The following is a 22634-nucleotide window of genomic DNA, read 5'->3' on the forward strand; positions in this document are numbered from 1 at the left end:
TTCAGTGTAGTCTGCTGTCGCGCCGCGATACACTGCCACATTCATGACGATGGTGTGTATAACAACTCCACATTTTGGGCAATTGTGTTGACAAAGTGCCGTGATCCGTCAGCGAACATGACCTCAATCCATGCACCTCCCTCAGTTGCAGGTCCTCCAATGGTTACTGTGCCCCTTCCATGCTCGCCGCAGCGTACTGAATCCCCTGCTCGCCATTGAGTGACAGGGCCTTCCACTTCGAGAGACAAAGAAGCCAGCTGAGACGACAAGCGGCCCGTTTTGTGTTTCCCGCGACGCCGGGCCGGGCTGTGTGTGTGATTTGAACGTCTGTTACTGGACGATGGCGTCACAATACGAGTTACTAGTTCAGCTGGAATGTCGTCAAGGAATCGAGATGGCCCCGAACTTTCACGGGAGAAGGCCTTTCCACCTTGCAAAACTAGTTTTTTAGCCCTCCATGTGATTTGAAGGTGTTCCTTCGCTCTTGTCATTCCCACGTATAGTAATCTGCGTTCTTCTTCAATGTCCCCCTTTGCTCCTCGCGAGATAGGAATCACACTGTCCTCTGCGCCAATAATGAAAACAGCTCCAAATTCTAGGCCCTTACCGCCGTGCAACGTCATCAGTGAAGCAGAAGCTCTGTCAGAGGAACCATTATCGGCGTTCCCTGCTCCTTTGTGCATGGTATCAACCATGAGAGTCACTCCTTCAAGATATCGATGCAGGCTACTAAACCGCGAGGACGCACGAACAAGCTCTTCAATGTTCCCAAGCCTCTCTAACACCTTTTCAGATGCCGCAGAGCCATTTCCCTCTCGTTTCTCAACGTAATCACGGTAGCCAACCTCCTCGATGATGGCCGTGAGCAACGTGTCGACGCAATCACTCCCTGGACTGGGTTCCTCGTCGGAAAGAAATGATTCAGACCTTTTTTGCAGTTTGCTCAGCATGTCCGCGAAACCTGCAAGCTTCTGCGTAGCAGCCCTTCCCATTCCGATTGCGCCATCGCTCACGTCCCCATTTGTGTATAGCTTAAGTAACTCACTGAGCCCCAGAACGAGAGGCACTTGCCTCTCCAAGCAAAACTGTTCGAATTCTTCCTGCGTCTTCTTGCCGATCCCCCGCGGAGGGGTGTTCACAATTCGTCTGAAGGCTGTATCGTCGGCTGGATTCGACAATACACGAAGATAAGCGACTAAGTCTCTTATTTCTTGTCGATCATAGAACTTTGTACCTGACAGGAGTCGGTATGGGATATCATTTTGGATGAAAGCTTCTTCTATTAACCTAGACTGTGCGTTTGTACGATACAAAATAGCCACATCGGAATACGACCTCAGAGAATTTTCCCGCAGGAGACTCTTCACTGTTGATACAACATATTGCGATTCTTGTCTGTCATCTAGTGTTTCACGGAGAATAACTTTGGCCCCAAAGTCGTTGACAGTCGTCATTTTTTTCGACGGTCGGTCAGTGTTGCCCTCGATCACAGCTTGGGCGGCTGCGACAATACATCCGGATGACCTATAGTTTTCCTCTAACGCGATCTTTGCTGCGTTGGGAAACTCTTCCATGAAGCGCTCCAAATTTCCGCTATCAGCCCCTCGAAACTTGTATATAGACTGGTCCGCATCCCCAACGACGAAAAGATTCTCATGTTTCGCAGACAGAAGAGATACGATGTCGAACTGGACATGGTTCGTGTCTTGCCACTCATCAACAAGAACATGTTCGTACGTCTCTTGAAGAGTCCCACGAACTCTTTCCGACGTTTGAAGAAGTTTCCTGGTCTCCAACAGAAGGTCGTCAAAATCGAGGTGATTCATGGCCCTTAGCTCTTTGTCGTAAAGATTTCGTAACTCATTAATGCGTCTCCACACTCGGCGTGGCCAAAACTTTTCTAGTTGACCATCTCGGTCGTTCTTGAGCTTTGAGATTGCTGCTACAGCCTCGCTGATACTTGAATAATCAGGGGTAGAACCTTGCTCGTTCTTTAGTAATCGCGAAATGAGTTGCCGAGTGTCTGATGTGTCGCAAATCACAAAGTCAGAAGTAATTCCCGTTTCAGAGCCGTGTTTTCGAAGGATGCGAGCGGAAATAGAGTGAAAAGTGCCCAATGCAAGGCGAGGACCGCCGTCCTGTGCCCATGCTGGAGAAAATTTGATTCCCAACAGCTCCGCAACCCGTTTCTTCATCTCTTCCGCGGCCTTATTCGTAAATGTTACTGCCAAAATTCGATATGGTGAAACATTGTGCTTTTTCACCAGATACGCAACTCTGTGCGTCAAAACTCTCGTCTTACCGGAACCTGGTCCGGCGAGAACAAGGCACGCCTGATTCGGATCTGATATGACAGCATGTCGTTGGTATTCGTTGAGACTTTCTAATATAGGACTGCAGTCACTATTGTTCAGGTTTTCGGTTGCTGAACTGTTTGCAAATTTGATTTGCCTGAAACCTGGTCGCGGTAGTTTCCATTCCTTTCGTTGAAAGGAAGGTCCATTCGTGTACAAGGATAGGAATGGGAGCCGGACAACTTCTGTTTCAATTGATAGCTGTGCCGTGTCACGTAAATTGTCGGATTTCCACGGCAGGCGCCCATTCCCTCTCGTCAAGGAAATGTGGCTCAACATATTAATGCTGGCATCCATAGGGGATAGCTCTGCATTCGTGCTAGAAGTAGCATCGCCACCCACTTCAGGTCTCACAAGCACATCCGGACGGCTTCTGGGCCTCTTTGACACGTTTCCTTGCAAAGTATCACCATGACTGTTTTCCTTTGGCGTGAAACTACTCCTCCTGATCGTAGTAATCGGCCCTAGGGCTGAAGATGAAGGTTCGTCGTCGTCTCTAGCCTGGGTGGAAAGTGCGTTGCCGAGGCCTACTGATTCAGACGGCCTTTTTCGCGTAGATGCTGTGACCCGCCAACTTCCCTGTACTTCCCGCATACCTGTGGGCTCGCCCCTTCCCCATTCATGTATTACGGGACCGAAATCTTCCGCAAGTTCTTCTGCAGGATTGCTACTCAGCAGCTCCGTGCAATTCTCATCGTGTACAGTTGAGGTCTTCTCTGGTAGTACGTCTCGTTTGTTCTCTTCTTCAATTCCAAGGGGACCCAAAGTTTCTCTTTTAACGTCATCCTGATATGCCGAGTCTGCTTCGACGCCAGCTTTGTTTGCAGCTTGCATACTTGCGTTCGGAAAAAGGGCTTCGGCGAGCTCCTTGGCCTCGTCTTTAGGTGGCCCCGGTGGATGCTTGTCCTGAAGTTTCGAGCGCCTCTGCAGGATAGAACGCTGCATTTCCCGCAGGCGACTCAGAGATCTTGCCCCGTCAGATGAGGATGTGCACATACGATGCCGTATTTGACGGGCCTGAGAGGGCGCCATGAGAGGCAGGCGCCATCGAGGCAACATAGGGATGAATGAGGAAGATGACTCGCCCATGGGAATGGTTCGCTACAGGGGTTTTCCGACTTGGAGAAACCGCTCCCTTGCCCGTCCCTCGGATATCCGGAGCAAGATGCGACTCGAGCTCCACTGCATGCCTCACGATGACGCCGTATCCTATCCCATGAACGCATCACCCGTGACAAGCTTTGCCGTAGACGGCAAATCGGAAGATCATAAGTATGTGCACAGTGATCCTGGAGCGGTCTGACTTCTCATTGGTTGTTCGATCCACTGACTTTTCATTGGATGTTTTTTAAGGACGTCAGACTTTTGGCTTCACGACGCTGTTTTAGCCTTTTAGCCGTTTTGATCTTTGCAACGGCGGTGCTCGGCCGTGGGACGTTGGCGGTAGAATTGACGCAGCTGCCCCTAAGCATTTTAGCATAGCTTTGAGCTTGCATGTGCAAATACTTCTCTGGCTTTCCGTTTCATTGCCGAGAAGAACGGCCCTCGTCTGGAGGAAATAAGGTTTTGCGGTGCTCGAGCATTATCGAAGAGGGAGAAGCCATCTCTAGCAGCAGTGAAGTTGCAACAACAAGAAAAGAGGTTTTCACCTCAGCTTCCGGCGAGGCTATTTCTCTGAGAGATCGCATGGTTATTGCCCTTTGAGGGTGAACGACATTGAGCAAGTGCCATCTCAATTGAAGCCAAGTTCGTAGAAGAAACACATCCAGCTTTTACGTTTCGGGACTCCATGAGCGAGCGAAATAGTACCCCCGTCCTGCCCATTCGCAGTGATGTGAAAGTCACTACCATTGATTCAGAGGACCATTCCAAGCAGGACACAAAACATGTCGATGAACAAGTACCGCCAACTACGTCAGTACTCCCGGCGTCACCAAGCGTGCTCTCTCCTGAACAAAAATTAAAAGCCGACGATACGTTCGGAATAGACGGCATTCCAAGCGCTGCGGCGCATTGCTCACAGGATACAGCAGCCATTGTAATTACGACGGAAGAAAAGGTTCTCGAAGGGACTAAGGGATCGCCACGCAGGTCGCCAGAGTTGGCTGCAACCATGGAGGTACCACGTCGTTTTGATATTTCAGAGAAAGCGCCTGAGAATGAAGGACGAGGAGATTCCAAGCCCCTCCAAACTTATCGGGAATCAAAGCCTGCTGATTGCGCCAAGAATGCAGCGGAAGCCCACGCCTTGGACCGACTTGCAGTTAAACCCGAGAGCAAACCGCTCCCTCTAGAGAGCGTGCATGAAGCGGCACAAGAAGAACGTCACGAATCGTCATTCAGGTGTTCTGAGTTGACTTCAATGACAACTCCACGTTTGCGAAGCGATAAGCCCGAGAGATCTTTTGAGACAGAAACGCTAGTAAAGGCCGGCAAATTGGACTCTGCTCGGAAGTCTGAGGAGCCTGTCCAAAAACGTGATCAGTTTGAACGTACCTCCGTCACAAAACAAGACTGCGCTGCGAAGCGAATACCCGAAAAGCAAGGTCAGGGAGATTTGAAGGAAGTTGAATCTCTACGTTTAGAGTCCAAGTCCGAGAAATTACAGTCCGAGATAAAGTCACAGAAAGCTGTCGAGGATAAGGATCGACTGGCAAATAACTCGGACAAGCAATCCAATTGCCCTCCGCAACAATTGCTCAGGGAAGAAGAGCGAGTGGACTCAAAGCCCTTGGAAGTTGCGGGCAAAGCAAAGCAAAATCTTGAGGGTTTCAAAGCTGTCTCAAGCCATCCAAGTGAACGACAAGGAGATGTGCCTGAGCAAGCTTGCATGAAAGATGAACAAATGAACACGAAGGACTCGCAATCCCCCAAGAAGTCACCTGAAAACATTCACAATGGGAAGACCCTCAAGAGCCCCTCCGACAAATCAATTCCATCCTCTGAATCGCAATCGAGCAGCAGCGAAGGTTCAGAGAGTGGCTCATCAACTCTTGAGAGTGATTCATCTAGTCCTTCATCAGCTGAGGTCGTCATTGCGACCACGGCTTTGATGATGAAGGATGACGAAGGACCAATGGACAAGGCCGCACTGCGAACAAAAAATGAGCAAAATGTGAATGACATTGAGATAAAAAAACCTACAATACAAGTGACTGCAGCGCACAAGCTTCTAGCGCTCGGGAAGGTCTCAGGGGTAATGGATAAGACGGTCATCATCATGAGCACAGAAGCTGAGAAGGCGAAGTCCTCCGGTATGCCTTGTGTTGAAAGCGAACGGGATATCGCAGAGGCATCTGCGCTTGACTCTGGTTCGATTGTGTGCTTCGGCGATAGAACTGTCCTCGGTGAGATATTCGAGACCTTCGGCCAAGTGAGGTCTCCGTATTACATTATTCGTTTCAACAACGAAGAAGAAATTTCCGAAGTGAACGCTAAAGTGGGACGGGATGTGTTCTACGTGCCGGAGCTTTCAAAAACTGTTCGTGCAAAGGATGTCCACATAAAAGGGTACGACTCGAGCAACTTTTTTGACGAGGAAGTCGGAAATAAGGAGTTTTCTGATGACGAGGCCGAGGCCGAGGCCCGCCGTAGTCGCAAGCGTGCGAGGCAAGGGGGGTTGCCCACATCTCTATCAGCGAAATCTATACAACGGGGCGCAGTGACACCGAAGAGGTTTATGCCGAGGCAGCGTCTTCAGAATGAAAAACAAGGTTGGAGGACGAGGTCGCAATCTGCGTATGTACCTGGCCGTGGAGGGGACGGCTTTAACCCAAATCTAGGACCGACAGCTCCTCACATGAGTATGAGCGCGACCGGAGCTGCAGCTAGTAACGGAGCCTTCCATCGAGGACAACCGAACCATGGAAGCTGGGGAGGGCAACGTGGCAATGAGTTCGAGAATAGAATGGTGAATGCGGTCCATCCCCCAAATGCAATGAGACATGGGAATGCGAGAGTCGCACCTAACAATGCTTATTCCAACAGCATGTACACGCCCTCAGCCCTAATGCACCAACCGGGAGCCCCATGGGTCAATGGGGGGCAAACGTATCAAGGATCCCCTAATTCAGCGATGGTGCCGCATGGTCCATATCCTGGAGGGAGAGTACCATTCCCCGCCCCGAATGGTTTTCTACCCTACAACCAGCCTCCTACGCAGTTCCAAGGTACCCCAATCCCTCCATCGACATACTCCCCGCAATGGGCTGGGATGGGAAACGCGCATCCATCGTCAAGTATTCAGGGCCAACCGCTCCAATATCCAACAGGGCCAAACTCCCAGATGTATCCCTCTGCTCCAATAATTTATCCCCCAGGTGCATACAACTACCCGCAGTCATCCTTTGTCCCGGAGACGCCTCCACCCAACTTCCCAGCACCTGCAAATGACTTTCCGAGACCTCCACACAAGTAGCGAAATCAAATAAACTTTTTTCTACCTTGTTCGAACTTGCCCTACTAACTCGCATTGCCCCATGGCCACATGTACAAAAAGAAGCATATGTGATCATGGCAATGAAGTACAGTTTGCGTTACCTTAATGGGGAGTGGTCAGGTTCCTACCCCATCGAAAACGCGGCTCTGATAGTTTATAAGGAAGCCCACTGCCCAGTCTGGTACCTACTGCCACTTGCCTCATGAAAGCCCTCTCGATATACTGGCTCACCTCTCTAGTTCCGTGCCCGCCACTGGGATTTAAAGAGTTAACATCCCCGTCGCTGTGAACTTAAAAACCTATCCCTGAGCTGTTGAGCTCGGCAATGACGGTTCCGCAAGCATTGCCCTGCATGTCCGACGGGTCGTGCTGGAGCCCATACAAGAGTTGCGTGGGGAAGTCAAGGTTCATGCGCTGGATCTTGCCTGGTGCCAGGCCACTGCTGCCACCAGCAGTGCATCCTCGAAGCGTTGTGTACACTGTGTCCCCGAGTGGTACAACAGTAGAGAGATTTCTTAAGCAGAAACTGCAAAGAAACTGTTAAAAAACTGAAATTAGGATCTGCTGGTTCCAATTAACACACACCCAGCCGCCGGGCCTCCTACTGTAACCCCGGCCTAAAGGGGGGACCCTCATTCTGCGTCTTATGGTGTCCCGGAGTGCAAAGTCGGTGAATTTCATCGTCAGAGCAACGTCACGGGCACGCGAGAAAGCCTGTAGACTAATGAGCAGCGCATCGCCGATACCGTTAGAACGGAGACGTAGAACGTGCGACTAAATAAACCCACACAGATAGGTCGTCACGCGTTGTAGTCTTGACGCATGGTGGCCCATGCAGAATCAGCCATGATTTTAGATTCTAACGATTACTCCGCTGTGCTCTTGTGCGAATCACGTCTGTGATGCCATGTTGAGCTATTTTCTTGCGCTACAGTGCCACACCGGACGAAAGATTCGCGTCGTATGGCAAATACGATATCCGTACATCGAAAACGATTCTTGAGAGCAGCTTCGGTCTGTACGGTCTCCACCTCTTATCATTCCTATTACACTGTACGGCATTCAAGCTATTACATGCTGAGCACTGCAGCCCAGCCCAACTCTACGACGGTCACGGTAGGGGATTGCTCTCCACGTGAAGGGATGGCCCCGACTCGTACTTCGTCCTTCTCCAAGCTGCTGCAATGGGACAAAGACGCATCGTATATGGTATATCGCTGGTACGCCATGAACATTGTGACACGAATTCCTCTACTCGCTTTGGAGGTTAGTGGCCACGGCGTTCCTTGGCTAGCTATCCCCATACTGCTTTTCCTTTGCAAAACCCACCTCTCGGCAACCTCGGCGGCCCTCATGCTCAATTTTCTAGCCCTTACAGTTCTAGACCTTCTTGTCATTCTCATTCTCAAGCCACTCTTTCGAAGGTCACGCCCTGTTTACAATACTGGCATTGGCCATGTAACACTTCACGCCGTTGATCAATTCTCTTTCCCTTCTGGGCACTCGACAAGAGGCGGGTTTCTGTCATCCTTTGTGTGTTATTCGCAGTACTACTACTCTGCCGGCCTTGTTTCGTGGGCTGTGTCCCCGATTTTTACTGCGTTTGCCATTGTTTGGGGACTGGCAATCTGTATGTCTCGAGTGGCTCTCGGCAGGCATCATATCTTAGACGTCGTCGCAGGGTGCATGCTAGGTCTTTCTTATGTTTATGCATGGCAACATTTCTGGATTGGGGAGGTGATGGCAAGCGATCTGCGAAACGATCTTCGTTCGACTTTTTTTTCAACTGCAGTGACTTATTTTCCAAAAATGGCCTCCGGATTCGAATATCCATCCTCATGACTTTCCACAAGTCCATCTCTTCCCACGGAGAAGGACGTAATACATGTAGTAGATTGATTGATGCTGGTACAGTGTGGTTTTTGTTTGCTGGACAGGTTATCCGATGGTTCAGTGCTCGGTGGACAGGACGAGAGATGGGCGTGTAAATCTTAGAACTAGGGGGAGTGATTTACACCACAGAACAATTTTGGGAAATCGGCTTGTTAAGAGAATATGTAGTGCATACTCCAGCAGAGGTCTAACGGATGCCGTCGGTGAATGTGCCACCTGGTATGGCTGGTCGGAAACGTCCTCACCGGCCGTGGCTTGAGCAAGACTGAGAGAAAACGGATGTCAGCCCTCGTCCCTCGGTATTCTTCAGAGATATGTGACCACAGCACGTTGAGGACACAGATACAATGGATCGCAAGTCAGTTTTTGTCAAGTTAAACATCCTCTAGGAAAACTCTAGGAAAGCTAGGGGAAAACTAATCTGACACTAATACTCTTTGCCGCGAGGTACTTTTCCTTTTCCGGCGGCGTTCTTTTGAGGATTTCTGCCCCGCCCCAACAGTACCACCCTCCGTCCGGTTGCTTGACGAGTCTTTCCCTCCTCGCTCAAACTTTCGCTGCTTCTGTTCCTCCGCTGCTGCTGCATCGACTAAGATCGCGAGGGGGTCACTGGCATTGTAAGTGTCTTCATTTTCAGCGCGTTCGTCTCTCTCAGATTCCTCGCGCACTTTTCTTTTTTTCGGAGGAGCACCGTCAGAGTATATTCCATCTGATTCCTCTTGGCTTTCGACACGAGAAGCCGCGGAGCGCTGTCGTTTCGGTTGATGGCTGTCTACAACATCATCCCCTTCTCCCAAATCTAATCTTCGGATTTTTGTACGCCATCTTGTTGCCTTTTCACCACGCCTTCGGGAGGTTGGTGATGCTGCTATCTCTGAAAGTGTCGACCCTTGAAGCCGGGCGCGCAGTACGTCGGCAGACCGATATCCACGGTCCAGTCGTCGCACCTTCCTGCGTAAAACGGCAGGCGCTGCTGTTCTTTCAACAGATACCGGGGACATCGACAACAAGGCGGGGCGGTTTTCGGTTTCCAGCTCGGAAGAGTCGACGCTCGGTATCTCAGGTGGCTCAATCTTCTCTGTGATGTCTTCCAAGACTGCATTTTCGAATTCCTGCTCTTGCGACGCCGCAGGGGTTGGGGTTAATCCTAACTGCAGTTCGTCAATGAAACGCTCATTGCTTCTTGGACTGAGACGACCCATGCTCTTCAGCACGGCACGCAACCTTGCTGGAGACCCTAATGCGCGACTGGCGGTTGCGACAAATTCCGGACTATCAAACGAATCCAAGCTTGTACTAGGGTTCAAGGAGGTTTCTTTTGCAACGGTATGAGATGGACTTGAGGTCGTATGATGCGCTTTCTCGCCGGGTGGTACGCACTTGCTTCTTCTGGCCACTTCATTCAGTTTCCGCACGACTGTCTCTGGAGACGGAAGAACGGCAACGGGGGGCTGAAACGCGGGTTGATGCGGTAAGTTACTTTGAGTGAGGTCTGATTCGTCATCGCGAAGCAGGGCTGTCGTATCGGTTTCGCGCAAAAGCTTAGACATTCGTCTTTTGAGGTCAGTTTGGTCGCCGAAAAGGCCATTCACTTTCTTGCGGAATCGCTTTCGCGGTTTTTGCGAGAGGGAGGTCGACGTGGGACGAGAGACTTGCTCATCTCGCTCCTGCGTTGCAGGCGGAGAGACGTGATCGGGTGTCGAGACGCGCGCCGGGAGAACAGGACCCACGAGGGCAGGTGGTGCGGGAGTGACGTTGTGTGAAGGGGGAAGACGATAGAGTGGAGTCCCCCCGGGTTGCGACGACCTTGCCGTGCGAGGTTTGGTCTTGCGCGTGTACTTGTCCATAGCAAATGTTTGGGGCAGTTCGTTGCGCACGTTCGGGATGATGGTGTTGTATTCAAGTTGCCGGGTTGAATGGAAACGACAAGTTCACGCGGCGGATATTCCGACCGGAAAACTCTGTCGTAACGAAGACGGCTAGCACAGAGGATGAGACTACGGTCCCTTCGCAGTGGCGGAACGCATACCGATACCGATTGTACCAACACCAGACCTTGGTGTTGGCCTCGGAAAAGTTTGAAAAATCGCGCAAAACGGTCGTACTCGCCGAAATTCAAGCCCTCGCCGGCCTCATACTCGACAGATGAGCGGATGACTTGGCACTTGTCCGCTCGCTCAATGACACTTGGCGTTTCAAGTCGCTCATACGATCCTCGTCACACCCCAACGTAACATTTTAACATTTGGATGCTGCCCCGCAAATTGCACCACTGGGCTACTGTTACACGCTCCTCTGTTTCCTTTTATAATTTTTATAATTTTTCTGTCTATGTTTTAATTAATACATGGCCACGCGCAGACTTGAATTACTTCACAGGTGTACACGTGTATATTATACTGTAATTGGGTTACTGTATTCCACTCGTCCTTCAAATATGAAAACACGTGTATAACACACACACGTGGCTCCCGCTTCCAACATAGTTCAACTTGGTGAGTGAAAGGGAAACGTGGATACCGGTATGCCTACTCGTCCCCATCGATCCCCGCGACTGTTGCAGCCGACAATCGAACATTCCCAAAGCCGATTCTCCCCGCATTTGAATCGATCTCTTGACGGCTTTTCCGCTTTCGACCTCGACGATCTCTCATCTGCCTTCTTTCTTCCCAACCGCGTTAACCACACCGCTCACCCGCAGCGCTACGAAGTAGGGATCCTTGATCTTCATCAGGATGTTTCGCAATCAGTATGACACCGACATTACCACGTACAGTCCACAAGGGCGTCTTCATCAGGTCGAGTACGCCATGGAAGCGGTCAAGCAAGGGTCTGCTGTCGTCGGGCTCCGCTCCAACACCCATGTCGTCATGGCGACGTTGAAACGCTCCGCCTCAGAATTGGCCTCTCATCAAAAGAAGCTGTCCGTCATTGACGACCACATTGGCGTTGCAATTGCTGGGTTGACTGCCGATGCCCGCGTACTCTCCCGTTTCATGCGCACTGAATGCCTCAACCATAAGTATGTCTATGAGGAACCCCTGGCCCTCTCACGTCTCGCTCTCTCCGTTGCGGATAAGTGCCAGGTTTCGACACAGCGCGCAAGCAAGAGGCCCTACGGCGTGGGTCTCCTCATTGCAGGATACGATCAGACTGGCCCTCACCTTTTCCAGACATGTCCAAGTGGTAACTACTACGAGTACATGGCCATGGCAATCGGATCACGGAGCCAGGGCGCGAAGACTTATTTGGAAAGAACTTTTGAGCAATACAAAGATTGCTCTCTTGAAGAGCTCACTAAGCATGCCGTCATTGCATTGAGAGAAACCGTATCTTCATCGAAGGACACTGAGCTGACCTCAGAAAATACCGCCGTTTCTATTGTTGGCAAAGGGACCAAGTTTACAATTTATGAAGACGATGAAGTCAAGCCCTACCTCGCCGCCATCGAGTCAGATGATACCGAACCAGCAGCGGACGCGCCTCCAGCCGACTCAACTGCCATGACCGATGCATAGGATCAACACGCATTCTTGAAAGCCATGTCACTTTGTAAAGCTGTCGTCCAGTTTCATACCTAATCTCCCTTTAGCGCCGCACTTTCTAATTCAGCAAAGTCAGTGAATGAAGTTAATTTTGTGTCTACATAAATAGCTTGGTATACAGAGCTCAAGATGGGCAGACGTGTTTGATTTCATATCAGCGTCTTGCATTTCAGGCACTCCTCCTTTTTCGTCAACATGCAGCGAGTTGTCCACCATGCACCCGGTTGTCAAGTTCCTTTCTCCGGTATGTACGAAGCCATGGGGTCATCTCTCATCTGTTTTCGCAACTGATATGCTTCCTTCGCTGCTTTGGACATTCCCCCTGGGTCATCTGCTCCTATTCTTGAGTGCTTCCCCCTCGCCGTGTCAAGCTCTGCCATCATGCGCTCCTCATGCGCTTGTTTGCGGATTTGCTTCGCAACTTCATTTTGGTGCTCCTTTTCCTTCTCTAAGGCTTCTTCCTCTGGTAATGCATTCTCTTGCCTTTCCCTCTCGAGCTTTTCCCATTGCTTCGTAAGCGGCTCTGGGTTCCTTTTTGCTATCGCTGCTTCTGTTCTCTTCGCCATGTCTGCTTCAGTGGCCAATGCAGCCTGCTTTCCAGCGTCACCGGTGCAATAGCAGTTCCTTTGCGTGGAGTGACAGCAGCCGTAGCCCCAGTTTCCATCTTTGTAGAAACTGCCCCATATTGCATTATGATTCTTTTCAAGAATGTCCTCTGGATACTTGCTCACTGGTATTATCTCCCTGGCTCCTTTCAGAGCCCTTCCATCGCTGCTGAACTCAACATAAGCTTCAGTTTGTTGGACGCCCTCAATTCCGGGATCTAGCTTCGCGTACTCCTGGCCGCCGTATTTCTCCCGAATTTCATCTTGACGCCGTTTGTCGAGCCCCTTCTTCTTGGCCTCAAAGTCTTTGAAAAGAGCTTCTGCTCTAGAGGGCTCCGCTTGAAGGTGCGGCAGATTTCTCCCTGCTTCTGCTGCCTTCAGCGTGTGCGACTCCATTTGAGCAAGTTTTGTTACATCCCCAGAGTATCGCACAAAATTGTCACCTGCGTAGTCCTTGTCATCGGAGTTAATATCCGGGTTAGGATCTGCCCGCATCGCCCTTGACTTGGGGTCGTAGTAGGCCGAGTCTGTATTCAAGTTGATCAGGTACTTCGCGGTGTCTTCGCGGATTCGCAAGTTGCGTACAACCATTTTCGAGCCCTGACCAGCATCCTGCTCCACAGCACCATCTTTTTCCATATCTGAATCAGAGTCGTCTGAATCGTCCCCATCAGAGAGTTCATCTGAATTTCCTTTCCCAGGTCTTTGCTTTTTTGAGCGATTGCGCAATTCCGCATCCAGCTTCTGCACCTTCAGAGCCCGCCTCTCAGCTTCGATCTTTTCATACCTCTCTAAGACCTTATCGTACTCAGTACTTTCATCATATCCATTCCATCGATCCCTCTTTCCTGCAAAATCAAGGTTAACTGAGGCAATGGCCTCGTCCGGGCGAATGTTGCGCCCAGTAAGCTTTGCACCTCTCCGTCGCGGCCTTTCGAGACAATTTTTCTTCTTGTGTGTCATCGCACCACAATTTTCACATGCACCCTTCCTGTATTTTGTCGCGGCGGGCCCTACAGTCTCCCCACGTGGGAGCCATTTGCCAAGGGGGTCAAAATTTCTCTTGAGCGCTTTCTGATTTCGCTGGTGCTTCAGTGAGGGTGTTTCTTGGTCTATATACCACGGAGCCTGAGCTATGTACTCCGGTATGTGAGGGTTGATGATTTTCCCATCGTCGTCGATGGCGGGTGGGGCGGTCCCAGCTTTGCGAGCCTCCTCAAGCTCCTTGGCTGCTTTCCACGCCTCCCTCGATTTGAAAGCGCCACTTGAGGATGCCATGGCTCAGCCCACTGTCCCGCGTGGGTAGATACCTTCGAGGAGAGTTTGGTGCTTGTTTTGAAAACCGTGAAGCGCCTTGTGGGTGGCTTGGTTCGTAGTTGGGCAAGACTGACCCAAGGTGGTCGATGGGAAGATGTTCTCGACTCGTAGCGACGGTTGGTAGAAAGGCATTCTCTTCAGGCTCCTTCTAGATAATGCGACAGCGTGATTCTTCTGAAAGATGCAACGAAGCATTTCTATTCGATATCCCTTTATTTTAAAACCTTTCTATTGGTTTCGGTATACAATTGACAGTGTAAGTTTCTGAAAGGTACTGATTGGTTAGTATCGTGACATGTTTTAGTTGCCAATGATTGGACGTCCAGAAGGTTGCACTGTACAGTGTACAGTGTACAGTACAGTGTACAGTAGCATACCTGTGAGAGTTGGACAACAGTAACACTTGTGTACGGACTGTAATTACTCGTCTTCTTCAGATTTGTGTCCATCCAAGGTCTACAGTATGCATGAGCACCACTAAAAGAGAGGGAATGAACCTTTTCTGTGCTGTACTATACAGTAGTAGTCGCGGGCGCGAATTGAGGTTTGAGCAGCCGAAGCAAATGAGTAGGGGTCTTGACAAGATCATGCTCAAGCTCCTGAGGGGCCGGGCATCCCTGCCACGACATACTCTTGTGTTCCAACAGATATTCGAATAGCATGAGCCGTCTCCAAACTGGAGCTACAAGAAGGGATTTATAACGACCCATATCTAAAGAAAAGGGCACGGAGGAAGTAACGCACAATCGGGGCTAGGATGTTGCTTCTCAGCCGTATCTACGAAGACCACGTAACAAGGATGTGGTCGCAGGGCTAGAGACAAGGTCCCATCGGCGGCTCCCCTCAGATCCAGAGCTGCCATATTGTTAATGTTGTGTTACATCTAGAAATGAACCTCTCTGACGGTTCATTTCAATGCGTAGAGCACGACGGAAATTACGATGGTGTCACAACTGTTATCGACGAGGACAACCCCAAGAGGAGCGGAAAACGCGGGAATGGACCGAGGACCAGGACCTGCTGCATCGCTGGAAAAGAGCATGTAGCCAGACGTGTCAAAATTATTTCACATTTAAACTACAGTAGAGCTGACTTCGACGTAGCATGTTGATTTGAACGGATGTACCATGCTGTATGTGCAGTAGATGGCCATCTGAGCTCTGAGACGAAGCGGTCTCGTGTACAAATACTATCCTCTTGATCAAAAAGAACTGATCCCTTGTCTCAGCAAAAGAAATGATGTTCTGCAGGGTCGTAGCAGCTCTAGAGAGTAATCGCAAATTGTTACAATAATGTGTACGTCTCTGGCAGGAGCGGCGAAATGGACTTCAAACGCTCGCCGCTCGCCGTCTGACGTAGTTTGCTTTGAGACAGAAAGACGATAGATGCAGTGATGATCATGTTGATTTTTTACAGCTCTTACGGAGATAGCGCTCCCAAATTGCTGCAGCTCAGCAATCTCTGCGTCACTGACATTATGGAGGATCCAGTCGATGAGACTGCGTTAGCTAATCCTTTATATTGTTGCAAGTAGCATACGTGTGTGTACCGCATGTGTCACTTTTCGAGATGCCAAAGCTGTGCAGGAGCTTCTAAAGCCACGTAGGAAAAATATTTTAAAAAAAATCCGACGGGCCGCCTCCTCCTTGGCGTCCGCAACAAGAGGGGTCCATGCTGCCGATGAGAAGAATCTCGTAGGGCGGCGGCCATGACAGCGGTCATCGGCCTGTTCCTCTCACCATCCAGCAGCGAATCGGGAAAGTGAGGGGCCTGCGGGTCTGGAATTGAATCGGGGGGGGCGCTTAGTTGCATGTTGCGTTGCTGCGTTGCCGCACGCATGCAGGTGGCCATGCGGGAAGAAATGACAGCCCATCACCTTTCTCATGCCTGGGTAGGTTGCCCCTCTCTGGCGGGCTGTGGTTGGCTGAAGGGATGCCAAGAAATAATGAATTTCCGATAAAATTGAAAGAATGACGTAGAAAGAAAAAGGACGAATGCTGATGGCGGCGTGTCTGTGGCCACTCGGCCGACACTGGGAGCTGAGCGCACGCAGAAGCTCCCAGTCGATGTTTTCGCTCAGATTACGTAGCGGACACGAATGCACGCCGCCTCGCATTCCCGGTGTTTCCGCCCTGTTTCCGCTCCTCCAATCTCCATACTGTACACTTGCCCGCTCCTGGTGCGATACATTCAATTCGGGGCCTCTCTTCAACCTTACCCCCCATTCGCAACAAAATATATACAGCCCCTCCTCATCTCTCAGACCCCCCTTCCACCCCTCCCCACCTCCTCTCACCTCCCCTCACCTCCCCGCCCTCGCACACAACACCCCCCCTCCTTTTCCCGAGACACACACTTCTATCTTCCTCTACTCTCAAGCAATGGATGCTCTGGATCTTCAAATCATTGCCGCTATCGAACAGAACGAGCGTGACCTCAACAATATGCTCACCCGCCCCGGCATGAATACTGAGGAGGCTCTCCATCTTCTTCATGAAGTGCAGAAAGTGAAGATGGAATTCGCCTCGATGAGCCCCTGGTCCCTCCGTCCCATGTCTCCGAAGAAGGCTCTCCGCAAGAAGAAGAAGAAGAGCAAGGCTCGCAAGGCCGAGAAGAAGAAGGCCCGCAGGGTTAATGACATCACCTCCTCCTTGCTTGGCTTGTCTATCAACTGATGCGTCCCGCATGTGTCTTTCTGACTTTCGCAATGGTGTCGACCCCCCCGATTTAGATGATTAATTGGGATTTCCTTTTGGTTGCGTTCTATGGCGCCGCTTGAAGGGGAATGGTCGTGATGGGCTGCTTCAAGTAGAAGCTGCCAAGCCGCGGTGCTCGCTCGCAAAAGCTTGAGCCCGCTCGCAAAAGCTGGAGCGGCTTGGTGCTTCCGGGATTGGCTGCTGGTCGGTTCGTAGAAGCTCGTCCGCCTAAAGGCGATGCTCCGGCCGATTCGTGATGCAATCCGTTTGGAGTGGTCGTCATGATCAGTACTGGAGAGCGGGTAGCCTGTATTTATGGTTCGTTATAACTTTCCCTAACTTTGGTGGTATTTGGGTATTGGCGCAAGGAATTTTAATAAGTCGGTTTAACTTTGTTGTGGACAATTCTTGATAGTGAATTTTTAGTGAGGGACTGCGAGTTAGGAACGGCCCTCAGTGTAAAAACCTTTTTCATCTTCGGAGTTTTGTGTCTTTTGGCCTGAAGTATCGTGCAGTAGATATCACCATCGTTTAGTGCAGCAATAGTGTACGCTAACACCGGACGACAAGACAAGACCGCGAAGCCTCTCAAGCTGAAGCATATCACAGAGGAGCGAGACAAGCCAGGAGGGTAATGGGATGGGGGACGTTGGAATGTCCACCGCCGCCTCCTTGGCGAAACGTTTGATACGAATCATAAAGCAGACGGTACGATAGGCACGACATACGTAGCCATTCCCTGCACTCTCCAGCAACAACCATACAGTGTCACGTTTGCACGGGCGCTCCACGCAGCGGCATGCAGCGAGGCAAGCCCCAGCTGCACGTTCAACTGATCTCAGTTCTCACACGGCTGCGGGAAAGTACCACGGGGGATGCCAACGCATCCGCACTTGCATCTCACACGTGTCTTCGTTCCCAAACCGTGACGTCAGCGCCTATCAGGTGTGTGTGCTTCGTACAGTACCGGGGCATCCCTGTCGCAAAAAACGCGCGCGCCCGCCAAAGTGATCCACTTTGGGCACGTACTTGCCGCGCCTCCGCTACGCACTATGTGGCATGCCCCCCCGAGCGCCGTGCTTATTTTCATCCTTTAAAAACATCACGCCTTTCGGCCAATGGCTACCAGCCATCCAAAATTTGCCGAATGCAGGCCCCATTGTCCTCCATTTCAAATCCCGTGCTTTCCCCCTTTCTCTCCTCCCTTGCTCTCCCCCCTTTCTCTCCTCGCCCATGCAAGTACCTTTCCCACATCGCTTCCCTCCGAACAAATCGCCGTCCATCGAAAAGCCACACCCCCTTTTGCCCATATCCCTTCAGTATGGCCGCCACCCCAACTCCTCCCTCCGCGCCATCCACCTCCGACCGCAAGTCCAGCACACTACGCCAAGCTCCCTTCTCCTTCCCCGCCTCTTCGCGCCAAATCGCGAAGAAAAAGTCGTGGACGCGCACCAACTACTTCGACGTGCGGCAAAAGAAGCTCATCTCGCAGGCCCCTCGCGCCGAAACGCGCATTCTGCACGGCGTTGTTGTCTACTTCACAGGTGTCAAGTCCGCCAGCCAGCGGAAGCTTGAGGGCGTCGTGTGGCGCAACGGCGGCGTCGTGGACAAGCTCTGGCGGAGACAGCAGGTCACTCATGTGATTGCTGATAATTTAGCCGCGAGCAAGATTCAGAAGGAGATTGACGCTAGCCCGGCGGATAGGTCCGTTGTTGTGTCGCCAAAGTGGATTTTGAAGAGCGTGGAGAGGGGCGTGTTGCTGCCGACGTGGGAGTTTCGCGTGATAAAAGGAATCCCAGGCGTTAAGAATGTCGCTACCTTCTTTGAACCAGCGAAACGGAAACCTTTGAAGGACGCTTCGAACACATCTTGAATGCAGGAGCACGAGCGCCCTATTTTGAACATACACCTTTGCACAAGTATGGCGAATCGACGTCTGTCTTCGAGTTCGATAGTTAACGTTACTCTGTCTTTATTATGGTTTTGTGCAACCACTGACTTTCCCTGCCTCCGATCACATGAGCATGCTCTCCGGGTTGGAGATGCACTTGGAGTACTCATTCAAAAATTCGGCTGCTGTCTTTTCTTCCACCGCTCTGGCGTCGGTTGACAGCGTCGCTGTGCCCTCTGTCACCGTTGACAGAGTATTGTCCTCATTCAGAACAGCTCGCTGGACTGCAATATCGAGGAAATCAAAACGTAGAAAAGACAAAGAGAACAGTCGGTTAGTAGCTTATTCAAAGAATACGCATGCCAGGCACAACGCGGTGCAAATATCAAACTTACATCCACTTCCAACTGCCAAAATCCCGCTTTGTGGGGGGTTGATGATCGCTGAGAACTTCGAGATCCCAAACATTCCCAAGTTGCTCACGCTAAATGATCCACCTTCAAACTCTTCTGGTGCAAGAGTACCCCCTTTGGCTCTGGCTACCAAATCTTTTGTAGTTTTTGCAATATCTGCCAATCCTCGTGAATCTGCTCGCGTCACGATCGGCGTAATGAGTCCACCCTCAATCGCAACCGCCATCGAGATGTCGACATTTTCATTATAAACCACCTGTTGGCTACCCTCATCCCAGCTCACGTTCATTTCTGGGACTCGACGTAGCGCAATGGCAATCGCACGAATCATAAAGTCGTTGACTGAGATCTTGGACGGAGGGCCCATGCTGTTAAGTCGCTGGCGCATGGCGAGAAGGTTGTCAAGTTCGTACGAAGATGAAGCATATCGATGAGGAACGCCAGCCTTGGACAATACAAGCCGTTTCGCGATCGCACGACGCATTGACGTTACTGGTACGTCAGTATGTGCTGGCATTCCATCCACTTCGGCCAATTGCAAATCACCCGTTGCTGCAGTGTCTGCTTTCGTCGCTGTCGGCGGTGCTAATGGCGGTGCTGATGCTGGCGCCGCCTGAAAGGCGGTGCCCGCTTCGATCGCAGCTAAGATGTCACCCTTCAGCATGCGCCCTTGCGGTCCCGTGGGCACTATTGCGCTAAGGTTGAGGCTGGGAAATTCATTCAGCAACCGCATCACGGCCGGTCCCTTCGGCCCCGTATATTGCGCCTGTGCTGGCGACGGAGATTGTGTTTGCGGAGTAGAGGGTGGCGCGGCATCGGTTGCTGATGGAGCCGCAGCAGGCACAGGGGTCTCTTTCTCTGCTTCCGAAGGCAGCGCATAGTCCTTAAACGCCGGGATCAGTTCCTCCTCTTCGACGGTGATGGCCAGAATTTCGCCGAGCGGAATCTCCGGACTGTCCTCCCCGACAAGAATTTTGGCCATGAAGCCGTCCTCGCGAGCTGATATGGGCATGGTCGCCTTGTCGGACTCGACGTCGGCAATGTCCTCGCCCTCCTCGAACGCCTCGCCCTCTTGCTTCTTCCACGAGACCAGACGTCCCGCCGTCATTGTGGGGGAGACTTTGGGCATGATAATCTCTTTGTGCTCTGGCAAGGACGAAAGATATCGGATCGCCATCCTCCGCAACAGCGCGACCCGGCAGCGCAACATGGCGGCTTGAGCGGAGAATGACGAACAGGGGTCGCGTTACAGGCAGATCGCGGTTGGCGAAGAATTTGGCAATGCGAACTGTGAGGGGCGAGAGCGACGGGCTTACGGACAGTTGGGTTGGAGAGCTGTGGAGGAGCGCCACGGCGTGGGTGCGTCAAAAATAAGTAGCTTTTGAAATAGATGTGGCTGTGAAAGGGGGAGGTGCATCATTAGCTGGCCCTAATTGTCCGGAATAAGAGGCACAGGAGGGGACATATTTTTATTTCGCGAGCACCAATTTATGCATGCAAAGTGTAAAAGTTTTATGCCCCCGCCACGTCAACGCACGTTGAAAGACAGGCATTTGTTTCCGGTGGGACAAGCACCTCGATCCTCTCTCCCTCTCTATCTCTATGACATCTCGTACCTCACTGAATTATACCACCACGTTTCCCTCCATCTTCACGCAATTTAGGGAAACAACTTCAGAGAAATACGCAAGGCTTTACATAAGGCTGCAAGACGAAATATATCTAATGGAAAACGCTGTGTGTGTGAAAATCTGCTGCTTGCAGCGGTGCCTGAGAAATTCTGAGTGATTGCGTTGAGAGGTTCTGCTGTCAGAATGCCGTCTCCTAAAACTTTGTACCCATCAATAAGCTTTTGGGGGACCATCTCTTTCTAATCCTCGCCTAACCCAAGGTATCGACCTATGTGAATCCCCCGTCCTCCCCCTGCATCGTGTGTAGGTGCCACTACTTGCGACTTCTGTCATATCCATTGGACCAGTCATTCCGCCGCGGGGTGTTCATATGATTAACAGTGTGAGGGGTCATTTCATCGTCAGAATCATCTGATTCAACTACATCGACCGGCCTTTCCGTGGCTCCGCTGATGGTCTTCGTTGTAACTAGCACGGAAATGGCGTTTTGCAGGCGCGCCGCCTCAGCCCTAGCCTCATTGCGTTGCCTCTTCGCCTTGCAACGGGCTGCTTCCTTGATGTCTTGCAAAGCTGCTCGAAACTCGCCTGGAGTTGGGACATGTCCGTCTTTCTTTCTTCCCAATGCCGGCGGAAACATGGCCTCCATGACTGCAAACGCTAACTCAGCATACGCACGGTTGAGAGACGCGGTCGCTGGGCTCGTGAGTTCTTCTGGTTGCTGATGTAGTAACCTCTGTGCGGAGCCACTGGCATAAAGAATATCAGTAGCGGGAGACATGGTCGCTGAGTTGACAGCATGAGAAGCGGCATGAACAAGACCCATAGTGCGGGGGACAGTGGCGACACTTCGGGGATCGTTGAGAATAGCTGATCGGACGGTGACAGGGACACCGCTGGCATCGACCGCGGGATTGAGAGCAGCGGTAGAGGCGCCATTCATGGAAGAGACGACGTTGGCGGATACATGCCGTGGCGAAGCAATGCTTGGAATAGAGGTGGGGTCATGACTGTGCGGGTCTGGTTGATTTGGAGGGGAGGTTTTGAACGTAAATTGGGGCTGCTGAGGCTGCTGAGAGACCGGTTGCGGTTGCTGGGGTTGGGACTGATCCTGCGAATGATGCTGGGGTTGGTGATGCTGCTGATGTGGTTGGGTCTGATGATGCTGTGGTTGCGGCTGATGGTGCTGGAGAGGTTGTGTGGGATGGTGTTGCTGTTGTTGATGCGGGTGTTGCTGTTGTGGATGCGGGTGTTGCGTGCGATGTTGCTGGTGATGCTGCCGTTGGTGTTGCTGGCGCTGCTGGGATTGCGGGTTGTGAGGCTTCGATTCGACGGCAGCGGCGGCGGCGACGGCAACAGCCTGCACGGAAGATGAGTCGGAGGCTACAGGCGGGCGGCGTGAATATTTGTTGTTCGTGAGTCGACGCAAGGTATCCTTGACGTCTTCCGGGGCGTTCTTGCAAATGAGGGTGTGTCTCGTAGCGGGGGGAGCACGGAAGAGACGAGTAACGGAGCGGTGATCGCAAAAAATACACTTGGGGCCGACGTTGGGGACGCCGATGTCTTCCCAATAGCGGCGTACGTAGGACTCGGGACGACCGCGCTTGCCGGAGGTCGGGCCGTCGGAGACACGTCGACCACGCGCCGGGGTGAGAGACATCATAGGAGACAAGCCAGGGCTGGGAAGGGGAGCGTGCGGGAGGGGTCGGGGGAAACGAGAATCTTAGGAAGGGTGAAGAGAGAGAAGCGGATTGAGGAGGGGGGGGGGGGGGGGGGGGGAAGGAAGGGGGCCCGCCGGAAAAGGGAAAAGGGGGGGATTATGGGGGGGGGAGAGGGGGGGGGCCGGGGGGGGGG

General features: G+C 51.7%; 8 protein-coding genes; 3 read left to right on the forward strand and 5 right to left on the reverse strand.

Moving 5' to 3' along the window:
• Positions 1-41: 41 nt before the first annotated feature.
• On the reverse strand, positions 42-3443 carry CHC_T00004316001 (hypothetical protein). Its single transcript, XM_005715697.1, has one exon. It carries the CDS (start codon positions 3441-3443, stop codon positions 42-44), a length of 3402 nt encoding a protein of 1133 aa, XP_005715754.1.
• Positions 3444-4467: 1024 nt separating this feature from the next.
• On the forward strand, positions 4468-6771 carry CHC_T00004317001 (hypothetical protein). The gene has a single exon (XM_005715698.1). It carries the CDS (start codon positions 4468-4470, stop codon positions 6769-6771), a length of 2304 nt encoding a protein of 767 aa, XP_005715755.1.
• Positions 6772-8019: 1248 nt separating this feature from the next.
• CHC_T00004318001 (hypothetical protein) lies at positions 8020-8634 on the forward strand. Its single transcript, XM_005715699.1, has one exon. The coding sequence runs from the start codon at positions 8020-8022 to the stop codon at positions 8632-8634; it is 615 nt and encodes a 204-aa protein (XP_005715756.1).
• A 292-nt stretch (positions 8635-8926) lies between these two features.
• On the reverse strand, positions 8927-9067 carry CHC_T00004319001 (hypothetical protein). Its single transcript, XM_005715700.1, has one exon. It carries the CDS (start codon positions 9065-9067, stop codon positions 8927-8929), a length of 141 nt encoding a protein of 46 aa, XP_005715757.1.
• Positions 9068-9101: 34 nt separating this feature from the next.
• CHC_T00004320001 (hypothetical protein) lies at positions 9102-10532 on the reverse strand. The gene has a single exon (XM_005715701.1). The coding sequence runs from the start codon at positions 10530-10532 to the stop codon at positions 9102-9104; it is 1431 nt and encodes a 476-aa protein (XP_005715758.1).
• Positions 10533-11420: 888 nt separating this feature from the next.
• CHC_T00009004001 (20S core proteasome subunit alpha 6) lies at positions 11421-12268 on the forward strand. XM_005715702.1 is given in 2 exon segments: positions 11421-12203; positions 12204-12268. 1 exon segment carries the CDS (start codon positions 11421-11423, stop codon positions 12201-12203), a length of 783 nt encoding a protein of 260 aa, XP_005715759.1. The 3' UTR covers positions 12204-12268.
• A 189-nt stretch (positions 12269-12457) lies between these two features.
• CHC_T00004321001 (hypothetical protein) lies at positions 12458-14113 on the reverse strand. Its single transcript, XM_005715703.1, has one exon. The coding sequence runs from the start codon at positions 14111-14113 to the stop codon at positions 12458-12460; it is 1656 nt and encodes a 551-aa protein (XP_005715760.1).
• Positions 14114-18703: 4590 nt separating this feature from the next.
• CHC_T00004322001 (hypothetical protein) overlaps positions 18704-22634 on the reverse strand; it is a 4455-nt gene continuing 524 nt past the window's right edge. The window contains 6 exon segments of the mRNA XM_005715704.1: positions 18704-18862; positions 18863-19023; positions 19135-19847; positions 19881-20330; positions 20823-21022; positions 21214-22502. Of these exon segments, the coding sequence (XP_005715761.1) occupies positions 18863-19023; positions 19135-19847; positions 19881-20330; positions 20823-21022; positions 21214-22502 (2813 nt within the window). The 3' untranslated portion in view covers positions 18704-18862.

The sequence above is a fragment of the Chondrus crispus genome, genomic scaffold (genome assembly GCF_000350225.1).
Source record: "Chondrus crispus Stackhouse genomic scaffold, scaffold_226, whole genome shotgun sequence".
Taxonomy (NCBI): Eukaryota; Rhodophyta; class Florideophyceae; order Gigartinales; family Gigartinaceae; genus Chondrus; species Chondrus crispus.